Raw genomic sequence first — 16,577 nt, 5'->3', positions numbered from 1 at the left:
AGCAAAGAAGGCCGTAAAAGAGGTTAGAGCAAAGGTGAATCAAGATCTTTACGCAAGATTGGATATAAAAGAAGGGGAAAAGACATCTATAGACTTGCTCGAATGAGAGATAGAAAGACGCGAGACATCGGGAGGATTAAATGTGTGAAAGATGTTGATCAAAACGTTTTGGTGGGAGATAAGGAAATCAAGGATAGATGGAGGTGAAGGAATAATGCCCTTGGTCCAAGTATGCATTCAATGCTAAGTCCAATGAGTTGATCGAATCAATGTCAGGCCTGAAGGTTGGTTCTCATAACAGATGTTTTAAAGTCCAAGAAACACATGTTCAGGTCCTTCGCACTAAACAAAGGGTTGGTGTTCCACTAAGGTTTCATGTAGATTTTATGCTTTCATTATTTGGACGCTTAAGTCTACTAGGATCACCAATAAGCGAAAGGATGGTAGTCTCAATCTTACTCAATTCACTCCATAGTGGGTTTGGTCGCTTTAAGCAACTATACATGAGTGAACCAAGAGAAGAAACAGTTGAAGAGTTTGTTCACCTAGTCAAAAAGGCTGAGATAATACTCGACTGTGAAGCCAAGGATTTACTCAAGGCTAAAGGGAGACCCTTCAAGAAAGGTGGAAAGTCCAAGGGCAATGCTGAGTCAGTTCCCAGAAAGAAGACAAAGCAGGACAAGTCCACATCAAGTTGTCTTTATTGTGATGGAATTGGCCATTACAAGAGAGAATTTTAACGGTTTGGATTAAAACAATTTTTTTTCTTTTCAGACTTCTGTTTCTCTATCCCAATTCCTCTCTCTTTCTCTCTCCTCACTTCCTCTTCTATATTCAGATTTTCTCTCTCCACCACCAACGGTCGCCTCTCGTATCGTCGCCGCCGCTAGCCGCCGCCGATGCTTGCCTCTCGTCGTCGCTTCTGCTCTCCTCTCGCCGCCGCTTCTTCTCCCTCTCGCCGCCGCTTCTGCTCTCCTCAAGCCGCTCGCCGCTGCTCGCAGAAATTCCATCGCCGATCGCGGTGGTTGTGGTTCGCGAATCAGATTTCGAACCAAATATGCTGGTGACCGGGGTTGTGGTCCGCGAAACAGGTTGCGAATAACTGCTGGTGATTCGATTTCGATTTCTTCGATTTCTTCGATTTCGATTTCTGTAAGATTTCTTTGATATCTTCGATTTCGGTTTCTTCGATTTTAAAATCAATCGATTTCGTTTTTCAGAGATTCTAAAATCAATTGATTTCTTTGATTCTAATATCAATCGATTCTTAAATCAATCGATTTCTCAATTCAAAAATAAAAATCGATTTCAATTTTGGTGGTCGCGGATCAGATCTCGTTTGAGCGTATATCAGGATTTAGAACACTGTTGGATGAACATGTTTGAATAAAATTTGAACACGCTTGAATAAATTTAGAACATATTTTATTAACGTTAGAACATGCTTGAATAAAGTTAGAACATGCTTGTATAAAGTTAAAACAATGTTAAATAAATTTAGAACATGCTTGAATAAATTTAGAACATGCTTGAATAAATTTAGAACATGGTTGAACAAATTTAGAACATCGTTGAATAAATTTAGAACAAGCTTGAATAAATTTAGAACACGAGCTTGAAAATTTAGAACATGGTTAATAAATTTAGAACATGGTTGAACAAATTTAGAACATGCTTAAATAATTTTAGAACATGGTTGAACAAATTTAGAACATTTTTGAATAATTTTTGAACATGGTTAACAAAATTTAGAACATGCTTGAATAAATTTAGAACATAGAGAGTGTGAAAGTGTTCTTACCGTAAGAAGTGTTCTTACCGTAAGAAGTGTTCTTACCGGATCCCCCTGTATATATATATAAATCTTAACAACTTATGTAATTATGTTTTGAAATGGATACTATTAAAACTTCATAGTAGAATGAAACATTGCCCTTTTTTCCATTGAATTCTTCTTTCAGTTATTTTGATCCGTTAGAATTAGTAAAATGAAAATGGTACAAATAGTGCTTATCTTTTTTTTTTACTCGAATTATGTATTTACATTTTAAAATAGGGCCCTTGCATATTGTTTGGTCTAAAGAGTAAGGCCCCAAATTGTCAGGACCGTCACTGCTTATTTGCGCAAAATAATAAAACGACGAAGGTGATCAACCATATATTTGAGTTATACATACAATATATAAATACGACTTGAACTATATTCAACCGCGTCATTCAACGTGTACCGGTGTATTCCGTCTGTGCCTGTCCGACCGTCCCATATCCGTCTCGGCCCGGTGACCAAGCCAACTCGACCTAGTGGACCTAGTGGTCAGCTGGTCACGGAAAGACTACTTTAAAGCATAAGGCCCTCCCTCTAGTACCATTACCATTTTTCCATCTCCGATTCCAATCTCTCCCATTTCTCTCTCCTGATCTACCACCCCACCCCCCTCTTTTCTCCTCTCAGAATGGCAAACAGCAATCTTCCCCGAAGAATCATCAAGGTATTATCTTCAATCACTTTTTGGATTTTTGTTGATTAATCTTTACAATTCTCATGCTTGTTAATAATGGCGGCTCCCCTTTAATTTGTTTGGTAAATTGAACAGGAAACTCAGCGCCTTCTTAGTGAGCCAGGTTTTCTCCTTTTCTTTCCCTCAATTTTAGTGATTTGATGTTCAATTCCAGTTCTAATTTGGAGATAAGTTTACTTGTGATTTTTTGTTCAAATTATAATTTTTAACTTTTGATGTAGCTCCTGGAATTAGTGCTTCTCCCTCAGAAGAGAATATGCGCTACTTTAATGTTATGGTTCTGGGACCTTCTCAATCTCCTTATGAAGGTTAAATCTTTCAACCCTTTTTAATTTATGTTGTTTAAGTTATTATCTTTGCTGTTTATTACTTGTTCTTGTTGGTGTTGTGTGTATAGTTTGTGCTATTCATGGCTTCATAGTTCATTTAATTTTCTGATGTTCGAACTCGATGAGATTAGGCAATTGTTAAATTTGTTTCTGTATTTAGTACTCCGTACTTCATTGTGGATCGAATGGATGTGACGAGCTTCGTCATCGCAACATCATCTTTTCGGGACTTTGTGATGCTTGGAGCTTTACTTTCATTTTCTCTTATGTGGATCACTGTATAAGTAAATATCTGAAAGGGCTTGTGTTATTCTTATTATTCACCCTTTTGAAAAATTATTTCACAAGAGGTGTCAACTGAGTGAAAGTTCGGTGTTGTTTCGTTATACATTTAGAGAGAACATTATAAAAGTTAATTGGTTGTTAAAATCCATCTTACCATTCTGATGGTGATATTGAATTTAGCAAGCATTATTAAGAGGAATTCATCAAAGAATTATGAGTACATCTTCTTAAATTTTCTTCTTTCTTTGACTTCTAAACTCTGCACTATTTGTTTAGATTTTAAACTAAAAGTCTAAAACACACCTTCGTTTCAAGTATTTTTCACATTGTCCAAACCTCAAGAGTCAAGTGTCCACTATGGTTTCGCCTAATACTCTTTGTAAGAACTGTTCCCACCCCATTCTCTTACCACCATTCATTTCAGTGGGTTATATTTGAAATTTATAAATATTTGTATTTTTATTTTAGTTCAGGAAATCTTAGAACTTCGACATCAATCTGTAGTTATCCAGAAGGAGGGAGTAATATTTACTTTCTATAGAAAAATAGTCAAGAGAAACCTGGTAATCATACAGTCATGCATAATATTAAACAATGCTTTTGACTCTGCAAAAAAAATTAGGCTTGAAATTGTAAGAGTATTCAATAATAAAGAAACCAAACCAAATCTTTTAAGTCCCCAAGTAGCTTGTCAACAGTCAAAGAAAAAAGGAGAGGTCCCAAATTCTTTGCTAAAGCCAACCCTTTCTTTTCCTTTTCACTATCCCCAAATGCTACATGTCTCTGGTATCACTTATATATATTTCTCGACTGGAACCCACTAATTCTCCATGTTCCTCCACCTTTATGAACTTTTCTTGTGTATCTATCATAATGCTTTCCTGGGGAAAGTAAACACAACATGATATGTAGACCCATAATTGCTGTTATGGACCTACTTTTGACATATCAGCATGATAATTGTGAATTTGTGAGGATATAGGTGAAGAGTTCAATGTATCATTATCAGCAGTCAGCATTATTCTTTTTCATATTATTTCACATATTTTGTAACCCTTTCGACATCAGTTGTCCACTTGTTTTACTTGGTTCTTATTTTAACTTTAGAATTTGTCTCATGTATAGGGGGTGTCTTTAAGTTGGAGTTGTTTCTACCAGAAGAGTACCCAATGGCACCTCCAAAGGTATTACAAATCTCATGATTTTTTCGGTGTTCGATAAATTGGCTTACAATTATAATGGTTACTCCGTACTTCTTGTTGTATATTGAATCAACCACTTTCCACAGGGAGAGATGGGGGTGGAAGGAAGAAGATTGACTGTTGGTAATGTGAAATTTGATTATATGCTGTCAAGGACTGTGATACTTTTAAGAACTCATATACAGATATAATCCATAAGTTAATGATTAGTCTTCTCATCATTGATGAATTCAGTTAATGTCATTTATGTCTTGTTCCCCGCCCTCTTCCTTGCGCTTCTCATCTTGCCAATGCTTATGAGTTGTGAGTGACGATCTTTCCCTTGCATTTTCTGACCAAGAATCTTTGTTTGCTATCTCAAAAAGTCCAAGGTGATGGCTGAATGGCAGCTAGGTCCTCATTTTTTCTTTGTTTTTGCATTATGGCCTTTCATTTTGACGGATCATGAGAACTGTAGTTATCTCTTTTAAACCATAGAAACTCATTTTAAAAATTGTATGGAGAGGTAAAATGTCACTAAAGTTGTTACTGTTTGATAATCCGACTTCTTTCTCATATGGGCCCCAGAAAGCGAAGGTAAAAGGAAATGATTGGTCAGTGATTAAAATATGTAATTTCAAACATTTGTGACGGAAGTCATGTGGGGAACTGACTCTGAGAAAGACTATTTCAACTCAACTAGTCTTGAAATTTCCTTTCTGCTTTGCTATAGAACTAGAGCCTATGAGTAAACTATTATGTTTTCAAATTGACAGTTTTGAGTTGACTAAATGTTGTAACTATGTGAAATAGCTATATCGATTTCCAGATTTTTTTTTTCCCTCCAGTCTATGTCCAGTTGTCTTTACTGCATATAAAATCTTGGTTTGAATTATTTTCTTTCCTTGGAAAGAGTAAAGGATACTTTACCGAATTAGTAATTTATGCCAAAGTGGTGGTTCTAGCTCAACCAGATAAATAGTTCAAGTGAAAAGGTTTCCCATCTGGCTATCTGCTCATCCTAGCTGACCGCGAAACCAAGTCTTGACAGTAGTTGGTAAGATTAATAGACTGAAAGCTAAAACTAAAAATCTAGAGTACCACACCATTGAAATATTAGTTTCTCAGTTACTTGTCTGGTTGACATTGCATATTTTCCTGTTATTTTCTCAGTTATGAGTCATGACTGTTTATTGATACCATTTTACTGGTTCAAGGAAGTCCTTTCTATTGTAGATTCCCTGTGTTTGCTCTACCTGCATCTGTTTTTTTTTTTTGTCTCACATAAGCTTCATGCAAACCTTTTCATCTAATGATTGCTACATTATTGGTGAAAGGAACGGCAAGACAACGAACTCATGTTATTGCTGCTTAGTGCTTACATCCATTTGTTAAAATACAATTTACCTCAGTAATACTGTTTGGATCTGCATGCCATGGTACCTGCAGTTATCATTAGCTTAATACTCCGTATTAATGTTATATTGTTATGACGGTTCTTCAAATTTTGAAAAGTTGGGGACAAAAGATGGGACATGAAATGGAATATATGATCTCAACTCCCTCTTTTTTTTTTGTTGCTGCTTTATCTTTATATATCTGTTGTGTATCCCTTGGGGTTTAGATATCCTCTCCTATGATGTTTGAGCATATTACATGGACCCGGGTGCACCGTGCACCCTCTCAAATTTTCTCCTTACATGTGAGTAGAAAATGTGGTAGGGACCACCGATGGGCATAAAAATACCCTTGGGTGCACCTAATAATTTTCACTATGCTGCGGTATCTTGTTGTACTTGTATATCTCTTTCTTCCTGGTTACATCATCGGTTGGTATTATGTACACCAGACTTAACCTATAGTGAGCTTGATGTGACTTTCAATTGGTATAGTACTGCCTAAATTTTGGCGACAGGAAAGGCTGTAGATGGTGTAAAGATTGGGTTTCAGTTGCTGCACTATTCTCCTAGGATAGTTCTTTAGTGCTTAGTCTTCTATGGCAAATTGAAGTTATTGTTGTTCTACGTTTGTTCATTTTATCCATAGACTGTTGGACTTGTATGTGATGTAAGATATAACAAATTGAAAGTTGTGATGTAAGCTAATATTGCTGTTCAATTTCAAGCTATAAAGTTTACTGCTGAACAAATTGATTTTCTTTCCCATACATAATGGCGTTCTCATTTTTCTTATGATCCATTTTATTTTGGAACAGGTCCGTTTCTTGACTAAGATTTATCATCCGAATATTGATAAGGTGTGAACCTACTCTTCTGACTCAGGACGTGCTACAGTTTGATTCCATGCAAGCTAATATGAGAATTTATTTGTGCAGCTTGGAAGGATATGCTTAGACATCCTTAAAGATAAATGGAGCCCAGCCCTGCAGATCCGAACAGTATTACTAAGGTAAATTTTTCATAATCCGAGACATGATGATTTTATGTATTGATGTATTCAGTAGGAAAAAAAATTTAAACAGCTAATACTAGTTATTTAACAACAGTTTGGAGAGAGTGGGCGTTGTTTAAAAATGGAAGAAAGAATGTGAAAGCAAGGAAAACTCTGGCTTTTAATAATGTGTTTGTAACTAACTTATATTTGTTTTGTGAGGGTGTGGGGGTTACGGTGGGGAAAGATTTGATTGAATTAAATAAAGCATTTGGAAACTAATAACATTGTAGAAGTCCAAGCTTTATGTCTTCTGACCAGATTTTGTGAAGTTTTGCCTCCCTCTGTGAAGTGCGACAAATTTTCATTTTATAACAAGAATTATTTGCTGGTCTTTATCTGTTCCTGATTGTCTTTAAATCCATCTGTATACATCACTGGAATGATGATTTTCTGAAACTTTTATTGTAGTGTGCTTGATTCAGTTATCACTTCTGAAAGAATTCTTGTTTGTAAATTATTCGAAAAGTTAAAATTTTCTTTAATCAGTATCCAGGCTCTTTTGAGTGCTCCCAATCCAGATGATCCACTTTCAGAGAACGTTGCGAAGCACTGGAAGAGTAATGAAGTTGAAGCTGTGGAAACAGGTTTGCTATAACCCTTCCCTCTTAACACTACTTGGACCTTAGATACCGCGTGCATATATTCAATCTCAATTGTCATTATTTTGCACTTGCTTTCTTTTTCCTAGTTTTGAAGTTTAAGGTAAAAAGTTAATCATGAACATCTGTTAGCAAATTGCCATTTGCTTTCTCCATCCGGAATCAATACACATACTATTTCAGGATGTCTTTAGAACGTTGTCACATTTCCTATTATACTTTGGAGTGACTGAATCTCCTTAAGTGACGAGGAGGGGATAAAAATGACGCAACTATTATGAATGCTAATTTCGTAAAATTATGTCAATTCCTCCATTGAATTAGTGTAATAACATAGTAAAAAGTTGGCAATTCATTTGGGACAGAGGGAGTAATATAAGTGTATTAATATGAGTAATATTAAATATACCGATGCAATAAACCTATGAGTAATATAAATATACCGATGCAATAAACCTATGAGTAATATAAATATACTGATGCAATAAACCTATGAGTAATATAAATATACCGATGCAATAAACCTATGAGTAATACTTGGTATAAATTATAAGATTGATTGGTGGACTAATACTTGTTCGGAACACTCATGTTGCAGCAAAGGAATGGACGCGCTTATATGCAACAGGTGCTTGACAGTGGGAGCTTATCACACAATTGGATATCCCCATTGTAATTTAAAACCAAATTACAATTACTACTGGATTTTTCATGGAAATGGAAAGTGATGGTGTTTTGATGATTAGTATGATAACCCGAAGGCCTCCAATTGCTGGTTGTAGATGAATCTCATCATAAAACTGCTTCAATCATGCATTGTCGATTTGTTGTCAACATTTGTAATTCTTATTTCGTACACTTACAATCGTGTTATTTTGGCATGTTTTTATCGGGTGTTTAAGAGGGGCTTGGAAGGTTCACAATGGTTGCAAATTATTCCATGGGGCTGTAGATGATATATGTCTATATCGGGTCTTCAGTCATCCGCTTCCATTGCATTTAATCAAGCTTCTAATGCTATTTTTGTCAAATTTGCTCCTTGTTATGACTTGGTGAATCTACCCAAACGTTTTTCAATATTATCTTACATTCAGATTGTATATAAGTCATACGCATCCAATTTCTCCAATAGGTCCCTTTTTCTTCTGTTTCATTACTGTCTAAGGCCCTGTTCTGTTCACCTTATTTCCACTTATTTCAGGAAAAATAAGTTAAGTTAAGTTAAGTTAAGTTAAGTTCAGATAAGATAAGTTCAGGAAAAATAAGGGTTGGCCAAGTACAATTTATAACTAAAATAAGTTTTGATAAGTTCTAATAAGTTCAGATAAGTTCAGTTAAGTTCAGGAAAAATAAGTGGAAATCAGGTGAATAGAACGCAGCCTAAAAGAAAAGTTTTGGTGCAAGTTGACTCGGCAGTGTCACTTGTGCAAATTCTAGTTAGAACTTAGTAGTTACTTTCCATTCATCTAATACACAGTAAGAGGGTCGATAAGGAATTATAACTTCCAGAAAACACGATTCTAACTATTCAGCAAAACTACACATAATTTCAACAACATAATGATAAGGAATTATAACTTCCAATAATTTCTTCAAAAAATCCAAAATAAAAGTCTGATGCATATAATAAAAAAGAAATGAAATGCATAAAATCTAAATCACTGAAATTAAACAAAATGAACGCATATAATCAAAATCACTGAAATTAAACAAAATGAATGCATTAATCAAAATCACTGAAATTAAACAAAATGAATGCATATAATCAAAATCAAAATGCGTATAGAATTACTGAAATTAAACAAAATGAAATGCATATAATCAAAATCAAGTACCATATATTCCCTCCAAAATTCAAATCCGCCATTAAGAAACTAGTTACTGTGATTAGTAACACTAAAATCACCATATATAGCTTCAAATGAAAACTCAAACAACCACGGCTAAGTAGCCGCTGGACCTAGACAGACAATGGAATGAAGCCTTTTCTTTCCACCACCATTCTTTCCTCTGGCGACAAACGAGGACGATGAAGCATCACCTGAACCGCCACTGTCGGCGTTGGTCGGACCACTGCAGGAGCTCTCTGTCAAGGATGATAGCTTACGCCGCTTTATCGTTTTCTGCATTTTGGTGGCTGCTGTGGAGGGGAAAACAGGGGCATCAGAATTACCGCTGTTGTTCGGACCGTTACCGATGCTCAGCAACGAAGCTAACTTAGACTTCTTTACCGCCTCCAGAGATTTCGGCTGCTGCACAGCCTTCACAGATTTCGACTTCGTGGATGTCGTGGAGGGAGAAACGAGGACGATTTTGTCATTCTCTGGTTTGAGTAATTTGATCGAAGTTATGGAGCACTCTTGCCAATTGAGAATCTTAAGATCCTTGATTGCTTCAGTGAAACCAATGGTTGCTTTGATTGACGATGAAATGTCTTCCCTCAGAGTTGATCGCGCAGGATCTATTGGCTCAATTGCTTTCACTGCTTCTTCAGCTTTCTGTGATCAATTTCGTCAGTCAAAACATAACTAGAGAGATGAAAAGAGAGACGCGAAGAGAGGGATGAAAAGAGAGACGCGAAGAGAGAGAAGAAGAAGAGTCCAGAACCTTCCGCTGATTAGGCTTCTTGAAACCATGGATTGAAACTATCTGCATCTTTCAGAGAAAAAAAAGGCAAAATCAGAACGATTTATTCGTTGCTTCTCTCCAGACAACGATTTTTCAGATCGGCCAAGAATTAATGGAGAGAGATAATTAATATACACAGAAATGTTATACTCTTTACGAGTATAAATTGAAAATTTTCATCGGAGTTTAGCGTAAACGAGATCGGAATAAAAATCAGAAGGACTGAGATTTTTTCTTTTGGAAAATTCTTTGTGAAATGGATTTGATTCACAACAATTTTCAGCTCAACCAGTAACCAAAGGAAAAATATGAAATTAAATCAAAATGTCTCATCAGAAATTAGAAAATACGAGTTTGAAATTAAAATCACGACTGATGTTTAATACACAACAAGTTCCAGTAATAATTGAGAGAGAAAAGATTAACAAATTACGAAATGAGGTTAAAATATAGCGGAAACAAGTTACGACTATGAAATCAAAATTACAACAACCGAGATGAAAATTTTGAGAAATTATTCGGAAAACCAGGTTTCAGTCGCAACATTCTCCAGTTCAACCAGCAATTAGTCGACAGACATTTGATTCACAAAAGCAGGAAAGTAAACCAAAAATTTCTAATCGGAGATTAGGGAAATGTGTTCGAAACTCCAATCAACGTTCAAAAAACAGGGAGAATTAGGTTTAAGTCAGGATTTGAACAAATTAGCCACAAAAACACTCCCCCCAATAACCTAAAAATCAAGAGAAAATCGAAGAGAGAGAGAGAGGACCTGATTGATTTCACCGACGGTGAACTTGGAGAAATCGCGAGATTGAAGATAGTCAAGGTAGTTCTCGAGAGAAAGCTGTTTCTTCTCTTTGAGCTTGCAATTCATCACTTGCTCTGTTATAAGCATACGCTGCTGATGATGCTGATGAATCTGCTCTTCAACTGGACTCGCCATCGCTGGACACGCCATTCTTTCTCTCTCTAACTGTATTTCTCTCTCCAACTCTCTTCTCTCTCTAGCTGATACTGAGAGTTGGTTACAAGAGAAGGCGTTGGTATTTAACTATTTAGGGTATATTTATAGGAGAAGTTGATTTGAATTTGGGGATGGACATATTTTCGCGGGCATTCTTACTCTTACGATATCTGAATTTTACGGGTACTTCTTCTTATCTACCGTAACTGAATTGTGTTTGGTAGAGTTTGTTTAAGACGTTACTAGATAAATAAACAATCAATTTTGGACCATGAAATTAATTAGGTGAAGCCTTTCTAAACGATATTTCCCTCTTTTTTAAGTTTTTAAATTTAAGGGCAAATAGCGAATAAATTTCACTTATATGACACTGTATAATATTCTAATAAAATTAAATTCAAAGATTGTGTTAAATGATGAGATATATCTACTAAATAATCAATTGCATTTTGCGTGTCTTATTCCTAGAGTTGGCAATGGGTTGGGTCGGAATCAGGTCGACCATGAATAAACGGTTTGAGATTTTTGCAACCCAACCCGACATGTTTACTTAAACAAGTTGAGATTCTCAACCCAACCCAATCCGTTAATAAACCGGTCCACCCAAGGTTGACCCATTAAAAAAATTTCCCCCTTTAAATGTAATTCGACTTGACGTTAAAACTAAAGGGGTAATTTTTGTGAGGCAAATCTTGTAGTAATAATTAATACTCCAATATGTATTTGCCAGGAATCAAAACCACAAAAAAGAATTCAACGTTGAAGGAAAAAGTAAGAAATAAAATCTTTAAAATAACATTCTACGGATGTATACTAATCCTTGCTTGAATCTTGAATAGATGGTTAATTAATTCAGCATAATTTGTAATCTATCTATACTAATATATTAAAAGGTATCTCTGATAGTGTATGTGTGTCACATAGAACTCTCTAATCAAACATGCCACGTGATCTTCTTAGCAAGGAATAATATGTACCGCATATAACATATGTCAAAATTTTCTTACAATAAGATTCGAACACGAGACTTGTCACATGAAAAGTAGACATCTTGTCATCTTAGCCAACCATTAGATGTGATCTTCATTGCACATAAATACATATAACTTGGAACATGATATACACCAACTTTTTACGTAATGCACACTACATGTATGATGTTCAAAATAGTAACATCGCTCGGGCCAAACACTAGTAAGTGAATGAAAAAAAGTCAGACGAATAAGCGACACTCATAGGCTAAGAAGGAGTTCATTATTTACCTTTTCATCTCGTCTTTCTTCATTCTTATTTAGGAAATGACCAAATTTCTGATGCTTTATTTGTTTATGTAGAGACTAAAGATTACTCACATATAGAATAAATAAATCCAGGTGAAGAATTTTTGGCATGAGGTAGAGAAGATAGATATTGAGAGTGAAGAGTAGGTATTCTCGATTGCTAGGTGGCACTAATACTACAAGGTACTCTCGATTGCTAGGTAGTGAAGATAGATATTGAGAGAAATGAGTAGGTACTCTCGATCAGTAGGTGGTATTGGGTCAATATCAATCCTCATAGTATTAGTAATTAATTAATATAAATATCTACGTGGCACTCGACTTTTTTACTCCAAAAATAATTCCGAAATCTTATTTTTCATTGCACAAAACCATTAAATTTCCTTCTTAGCTCTCTAATATTGGATCATTGTTTGCTTTGGATTGAATTTTATTTGAGATTAGTGTTCGATTTCAAATTAAATTTAATATTGGATTTATTTTTTAATTATTAGAGTGTTTGATTTTGAATGGAGTTGTATATATTAGTAATTAATTAATTAAAATATATACATATCACCTAATTATTTATCTACGTGGCACTCGATTTTTTTTTAATTCACATAAATCTTATTTTTTATTGCTCAAAACCATTAGATTCCCTACGCCTCTCTAATAGCACAGTAAATATGTCTGCTTTAATTATATAAATATATTAGATTATCAGGTCACGATAAGTGGGTGCCTTGCTAACTTGAAGTTAAAACATTGAATAGTCTTTTGAGTATTGACCATCCTTTAGAACTACTATGATCCTATCTTAGCATCCCCATTCGGCCGCCCTTTATTATTCCAAATTTGGGACGATAACTGGTCGGTTTGGATCGGACTTTACAAGTTCTACATCAAATACAATTTTTTTAAAGTCAGATACGATATCTGGTTTTATTTATCAGATTCATGTCGGATTATTTTGTCCTGGATCAGGTTAGATTCAGACTCATACTCTATTTTATTTATTAGATTTATGTCAGATTATTTTGCCTCACATAGGGGCGAATTGAGTCAAATTTGATTTATTTTATCACCTAAAGTCACAAACGTATTGTAATACCCTATATTTTTAAGTAATTATGAATATACTTTATTATATTTATAAGCATATTTTTTTAGATTTTATAAATTAAAGTCGCATTTAAATATTTATTTAAATGTATTTATTAATTAAGAATATTTATTACTTTTAAATTGGGTTTTGAATCATCAAAAAGATTTTAAACATACTAGCCCAATCCAATTTCAATTATTAGCCCAAACAAACCAAGCAAGCCCAATCTCGTTTAATGAAGCCCGTCTTGAGTTTCCTAAGCCTAGCCCATCGAGGGAATCAAAACCTATAAATACTTCTTTCATGTTTCATAAATCCCCACATTCATAATTTCATTAAACCTTCATAAACTCTCCCTCACTTTCTCTCTCCTTCACTCAACCCTCTCTCTCTTCCTTGTGTTGAGCACCCCGCACGCAACAGCATGCCCATCAGCACACCCCGATGCTCGCCTTCCGCTGCCCTCTCCCCCTGCCTTCGCCCAACGCCAGCAAGCGTGTAGCCCCGCACAAGAGCAACAGCAACACGCGGCCAGCGCTGCTGCACCGCACTCCCTCTCCTCTTTTCTCGTGTCCGGTTGTCCGACCACCACCATCATTGTTGTCGTGCTAATTTACCAGCCATTATGATTTATCTTCTTCCTAATCTATCTCTATTTAAATTATCGTTTTTAAATTAAGATTATTTATTTTGATTGATGATTTGTATTATTTTTGGGATTGGTTATGAAAACCAAATTATGGCCTTTTGATGTTATTGGTGTTGAATTTGATTATAGAGTTTGTAATTTTAAGATTTAAATTATATAGTAAAACTTTGATTTTTATGAGTTTAATTGATTTTAATGATGAATTAGGGTTAGGGTTTTAATTAAACTTATATGATAAATAGATTAGAATAATTAGATGTTAATTTTGATTATGATAATCAATATGAATTTTCAGATTCGTTTATGATCATTAAAGTGTCAATTTTTAAGGGTTTTATGCATGAAATTAAGCAAATTTCATGCTAGGGTTTTAAACGATTAATTAGAATTATTATTTTAATTAAAAACGATTAATTTCTAGCGATTTAAAATTCAATAACGTTGCTGGAAATTTAATGAAGATGAAGAATAATTAAGTTTTATTTATTTCATATAGGAGGTTGATGTGGCATAAATTATTCTCCATCTAGGACCAACCGTGTCATGACATGTGGAAATGAGGAATAAGATATATGTCCAACCAAGACCAACGCAGTCTTGACACACGTGAAACGATAGAGAAGAAATCGCTTCAGCCATAGTCATGGGCAAAACGCCAAATGAATGAGCCCAAAGGCCAACAGTGACCCAAAATATGGAGGCCCATTAGGTCCTCTAGATAAATGACACATGTCCTCATATGAAAAGCTAACTAACTAGCTATCTAGGTTTTGAGGAACAATTTCCAAAATCCTAGTCCTATAAATAGTCCAATTCCCAATGTAAAAGGACATTCAATACATTCTTACCTAACATTCTCATTCTACTCTACCTTCTCTCTAGACACTTTCTCTCTCTAGCAAATACTTACTTAACCGTCGGAGGAAATATTCTTATTTTGCAGGTTGGAAGAAGATCGGGCCAGCGCATTCTTGATACCTCCGTGGAAAGGTGACACATCAACACCATAAAAAAGTCCCACATCATTTGGCGTCGCCTGTTGGGAGGTACGATAACATGGCAGATTTCCAATCTGATCGATACAGACAAGCCTGGCAATGACTCTAGAGAGAGGCATCCACGGGAAAGGATCCCGTCACGAAACAACCTTCATGTTGATCCAGAAGAAACTAATCGTCTTGCCAATGCTAGGCACACACCACACCGCATCTTGGAAGTCGAAGTAATTAGTGAAGAGGATCCAGACGTTGCACTACCTTCTCATGGGGGACACCTCAGTCCAAGTGTCAGGGATGCAGTGTTAGATGAGAACCTGAACCTGTATTTCCTATTTGTTTTGGCTTGACCCTGTTCACCCTTTTGGTGAGCAGTTTTTAGGAACTGAATGTGATGATGTGGCATGCTTACATACAGGATTAATAGAGAGTTTCACCTAGTTAGGACTTTGTTTAAGTTGGTTTTATTTAAGGATTTCACTTATTGAAGTTTTAATTTCAAATTTATTTAAGAAATACATTATTATTGTTATTTCAATTATTATTACATATTTTCCTACATAAGGAAAATTCGGTAATATTAATCCAACCTTTTGCCGATTTTCTTTTATTAAGCCCACCTACGACATATTTTTTAATAATCCCACCTTTACCACCCAACGTCTTTTATTGGGCCCAACACGTCATAAACCTATTGTCGGCGGTAATATATCCCTACGTGGAAGTACTCTCTCTAGATGTATTCAGTCATCATCATCAATTCATCACCATCTCGATGATTTTTTCACCAGTTATCGGTCACTTAAGCCCAATAAAAGTCGTTGGGTAGTAAAGTTGGGATTATTAAAAAATATGTCGTAGGTGGGATTAATAAAAGAAAACCGGCCAAAGGTTGGATTAATATTACCAAATTTTCCTACATAATAAAGAGAAGTACTTTGATTTATCACAAATTCTTATTTATAAGTGGTGTACAATAAATATTGTACACCGGAGTAAAAGTTAACTCAAAATGCTTAAAAGTTACATTTATATATGTAAAAGTTATCTATCTTAATGATAAATTTTTCCTTTGAATACAAATTATTTCTTATAAATCACTAATAATGTATAAATTAATCATTTAACCCTTTTAAAATATTTATCTATCAATTTTTTATTTTTATAATATAAACGTTACAAAAAAAATAGGTTAAAGTTACAAAAAAACTGCATAAAAGTTATCTTGATGTACAATAAATTTATTGTACACCTTGTGCACGCAAGACCTTTTGTTCATTTATTCTGATGCATTAGTTGAGTTAGTTAGCCTTTAACGTAATCACGTGGCTGTAATACTCCTAAGTTTCTCTCAAGGTTGGTTTTATTTAATTAAATATTGGTTTTTAAAGAGAGAAATTTGGGGGTGTTACAAAGTTACATTACAGAGTGTAAAGATGGTGATTAAAGAGTTAATGACAAATTGGTCGAATTCGTACTTGGATTTCATAAATTTTTGATATTTATTACAGAGTAATATTTTCTATTACTCCCTCCGTCCCTTAATACTCGACCTGTTTTGACTTTTTGCACTATTCACATAATTCACTTTGACCCTATTTTAT

General features: G+C 34.9%; 2 protein-coding genes across 3 annotated transcripts; one reads left to right on the top strand and one right to left on the bottom strand.

Annotated features, from left to right (window-relative positions):
* Positions 1–2,309: 2,309 nt before the first annotated feature.
* On the top strand, positions 2,310–8,472 carry LOC110782658 (ubiquitin-conjugating enzyme E2 36). The gene is made up of 8 exons (XM_021986849.2): positions 2,310–2,489; positions 2,595–2,622; positions 2,741–2,827; positions 4,259–4,317; positions 6,530–6,571; positions 6,650–6,723; positions 7,255–7,352; positions 7,966–8,472. The coding sequence occupies exons 1-8, from the start codon at positions 2,454–2,456 to the stop codon at positions 8,001–8,003; spliced, it is 462 nt and encodes a 153-aa protein (XP_021842541.1). The 5' UTR covers positions 2,310–2,453; the 3' UTR covers positions 8,004–8,472.
* A 660-nt stretch (positions 8,473–9,132) lies between these two features.
* Positions 9,133–11,131, bottom strand: LOC110782598 (uncharacterized). Of its 2 annotated transcripts, none has more exons than XM_021986763.2 (3): positions 10,768–11,131; positions 9,975–10,022; positions 9,133–9,865 (listed from the first exon to the last, which is right to left on the bottom strand). In XM_021986763.2, exons 1-3 carry the CDS (start codon positions 10,954–10,956, stop codon positions 9,311–9,313), a joined length of 792 nt encoding a protein of 263 aa, XP_021842455.1. In that variant the 5' UTR covers positions 10,957–11,131; the 3' UTR covers positions 9,133–9,310. The 2 variants fall into 2 exon arrangements, with proteins under 2 accessions (XP_021842455.1, XP_021842456.1); XM_021986764.2 differs by having other exon boundaries at positions 9,975–10,016; positions 10,768–11,115.
* Between the last annotated feature and the right edge of the window lie 5,446 nt (positions 11,132–16,577).

This window comes from Spinacia oleracea, chromosome 4, assembly GCF_020520425.1.
Source record: "Spinacia oleracea cultivar Varoflay chromosome 4, BTI_SOV_V1, whole genome shotgun sequence".
Taxonomy (NCBI): Eukaryota; Viridiplantae; Streptophyta; class Magnoliopsida; order Caryophyllales; family Amaranthaceae; genus Spinacia; species Spinacia oleracea.
The sequence above is the reverse complement of the archived record's forward strand: the minus strand, read 5'-3'. Positions and strand labels throughout refer to the sequence as shown.

Excerpts from the sequence above, each read along its gene's own strand:
- LOC110782658 (XM_021986849.2), top strand. The coding sequence starts at position 2,454 with ATGGCAAACAGCAATCTTCCCCGAAGAATCATCAAG. Across the intron at positions 2,490-2,594 it reads TTCCCCGAAGAATCATCAAG|GAAACTCAGCGCCTTCTTAG; the intron begins GTATTATCTTCA and ends TAAATTGAACAG. Across the intron at positions 2,828-4,258 it reads TTCTCAATCTCCTTATGAAG|GGGGTGTCTTTAAGTTGGAG; the intron begins GTTAAATCTTTC and ends TCTCATGTATAG.
- LOC110782598 (XM_021986763.2), bottom strand. The coding sequence starts at position 10,956 with ATGGCGTGTCCAGCGATGGCGAGTCCAGTTGAAGAGCAGATTCATCAG. Across the intron at positions 10,023-10,767 it reads CCGTCGGTGAAATCAATCAG|ATGCAGATAGTTTCAATCCA; the intron begins GTCCTCTCTCTC and ends TTTCTCTGAAAG. Across the intron at positions 9,866-9,974 it reads AGAAGCCTAATCAGCGGAAG|AAAGCTGAAGAAGCAGTGAA; the intron begins GTTCTGGACTCT and ends AATTGATCACAG.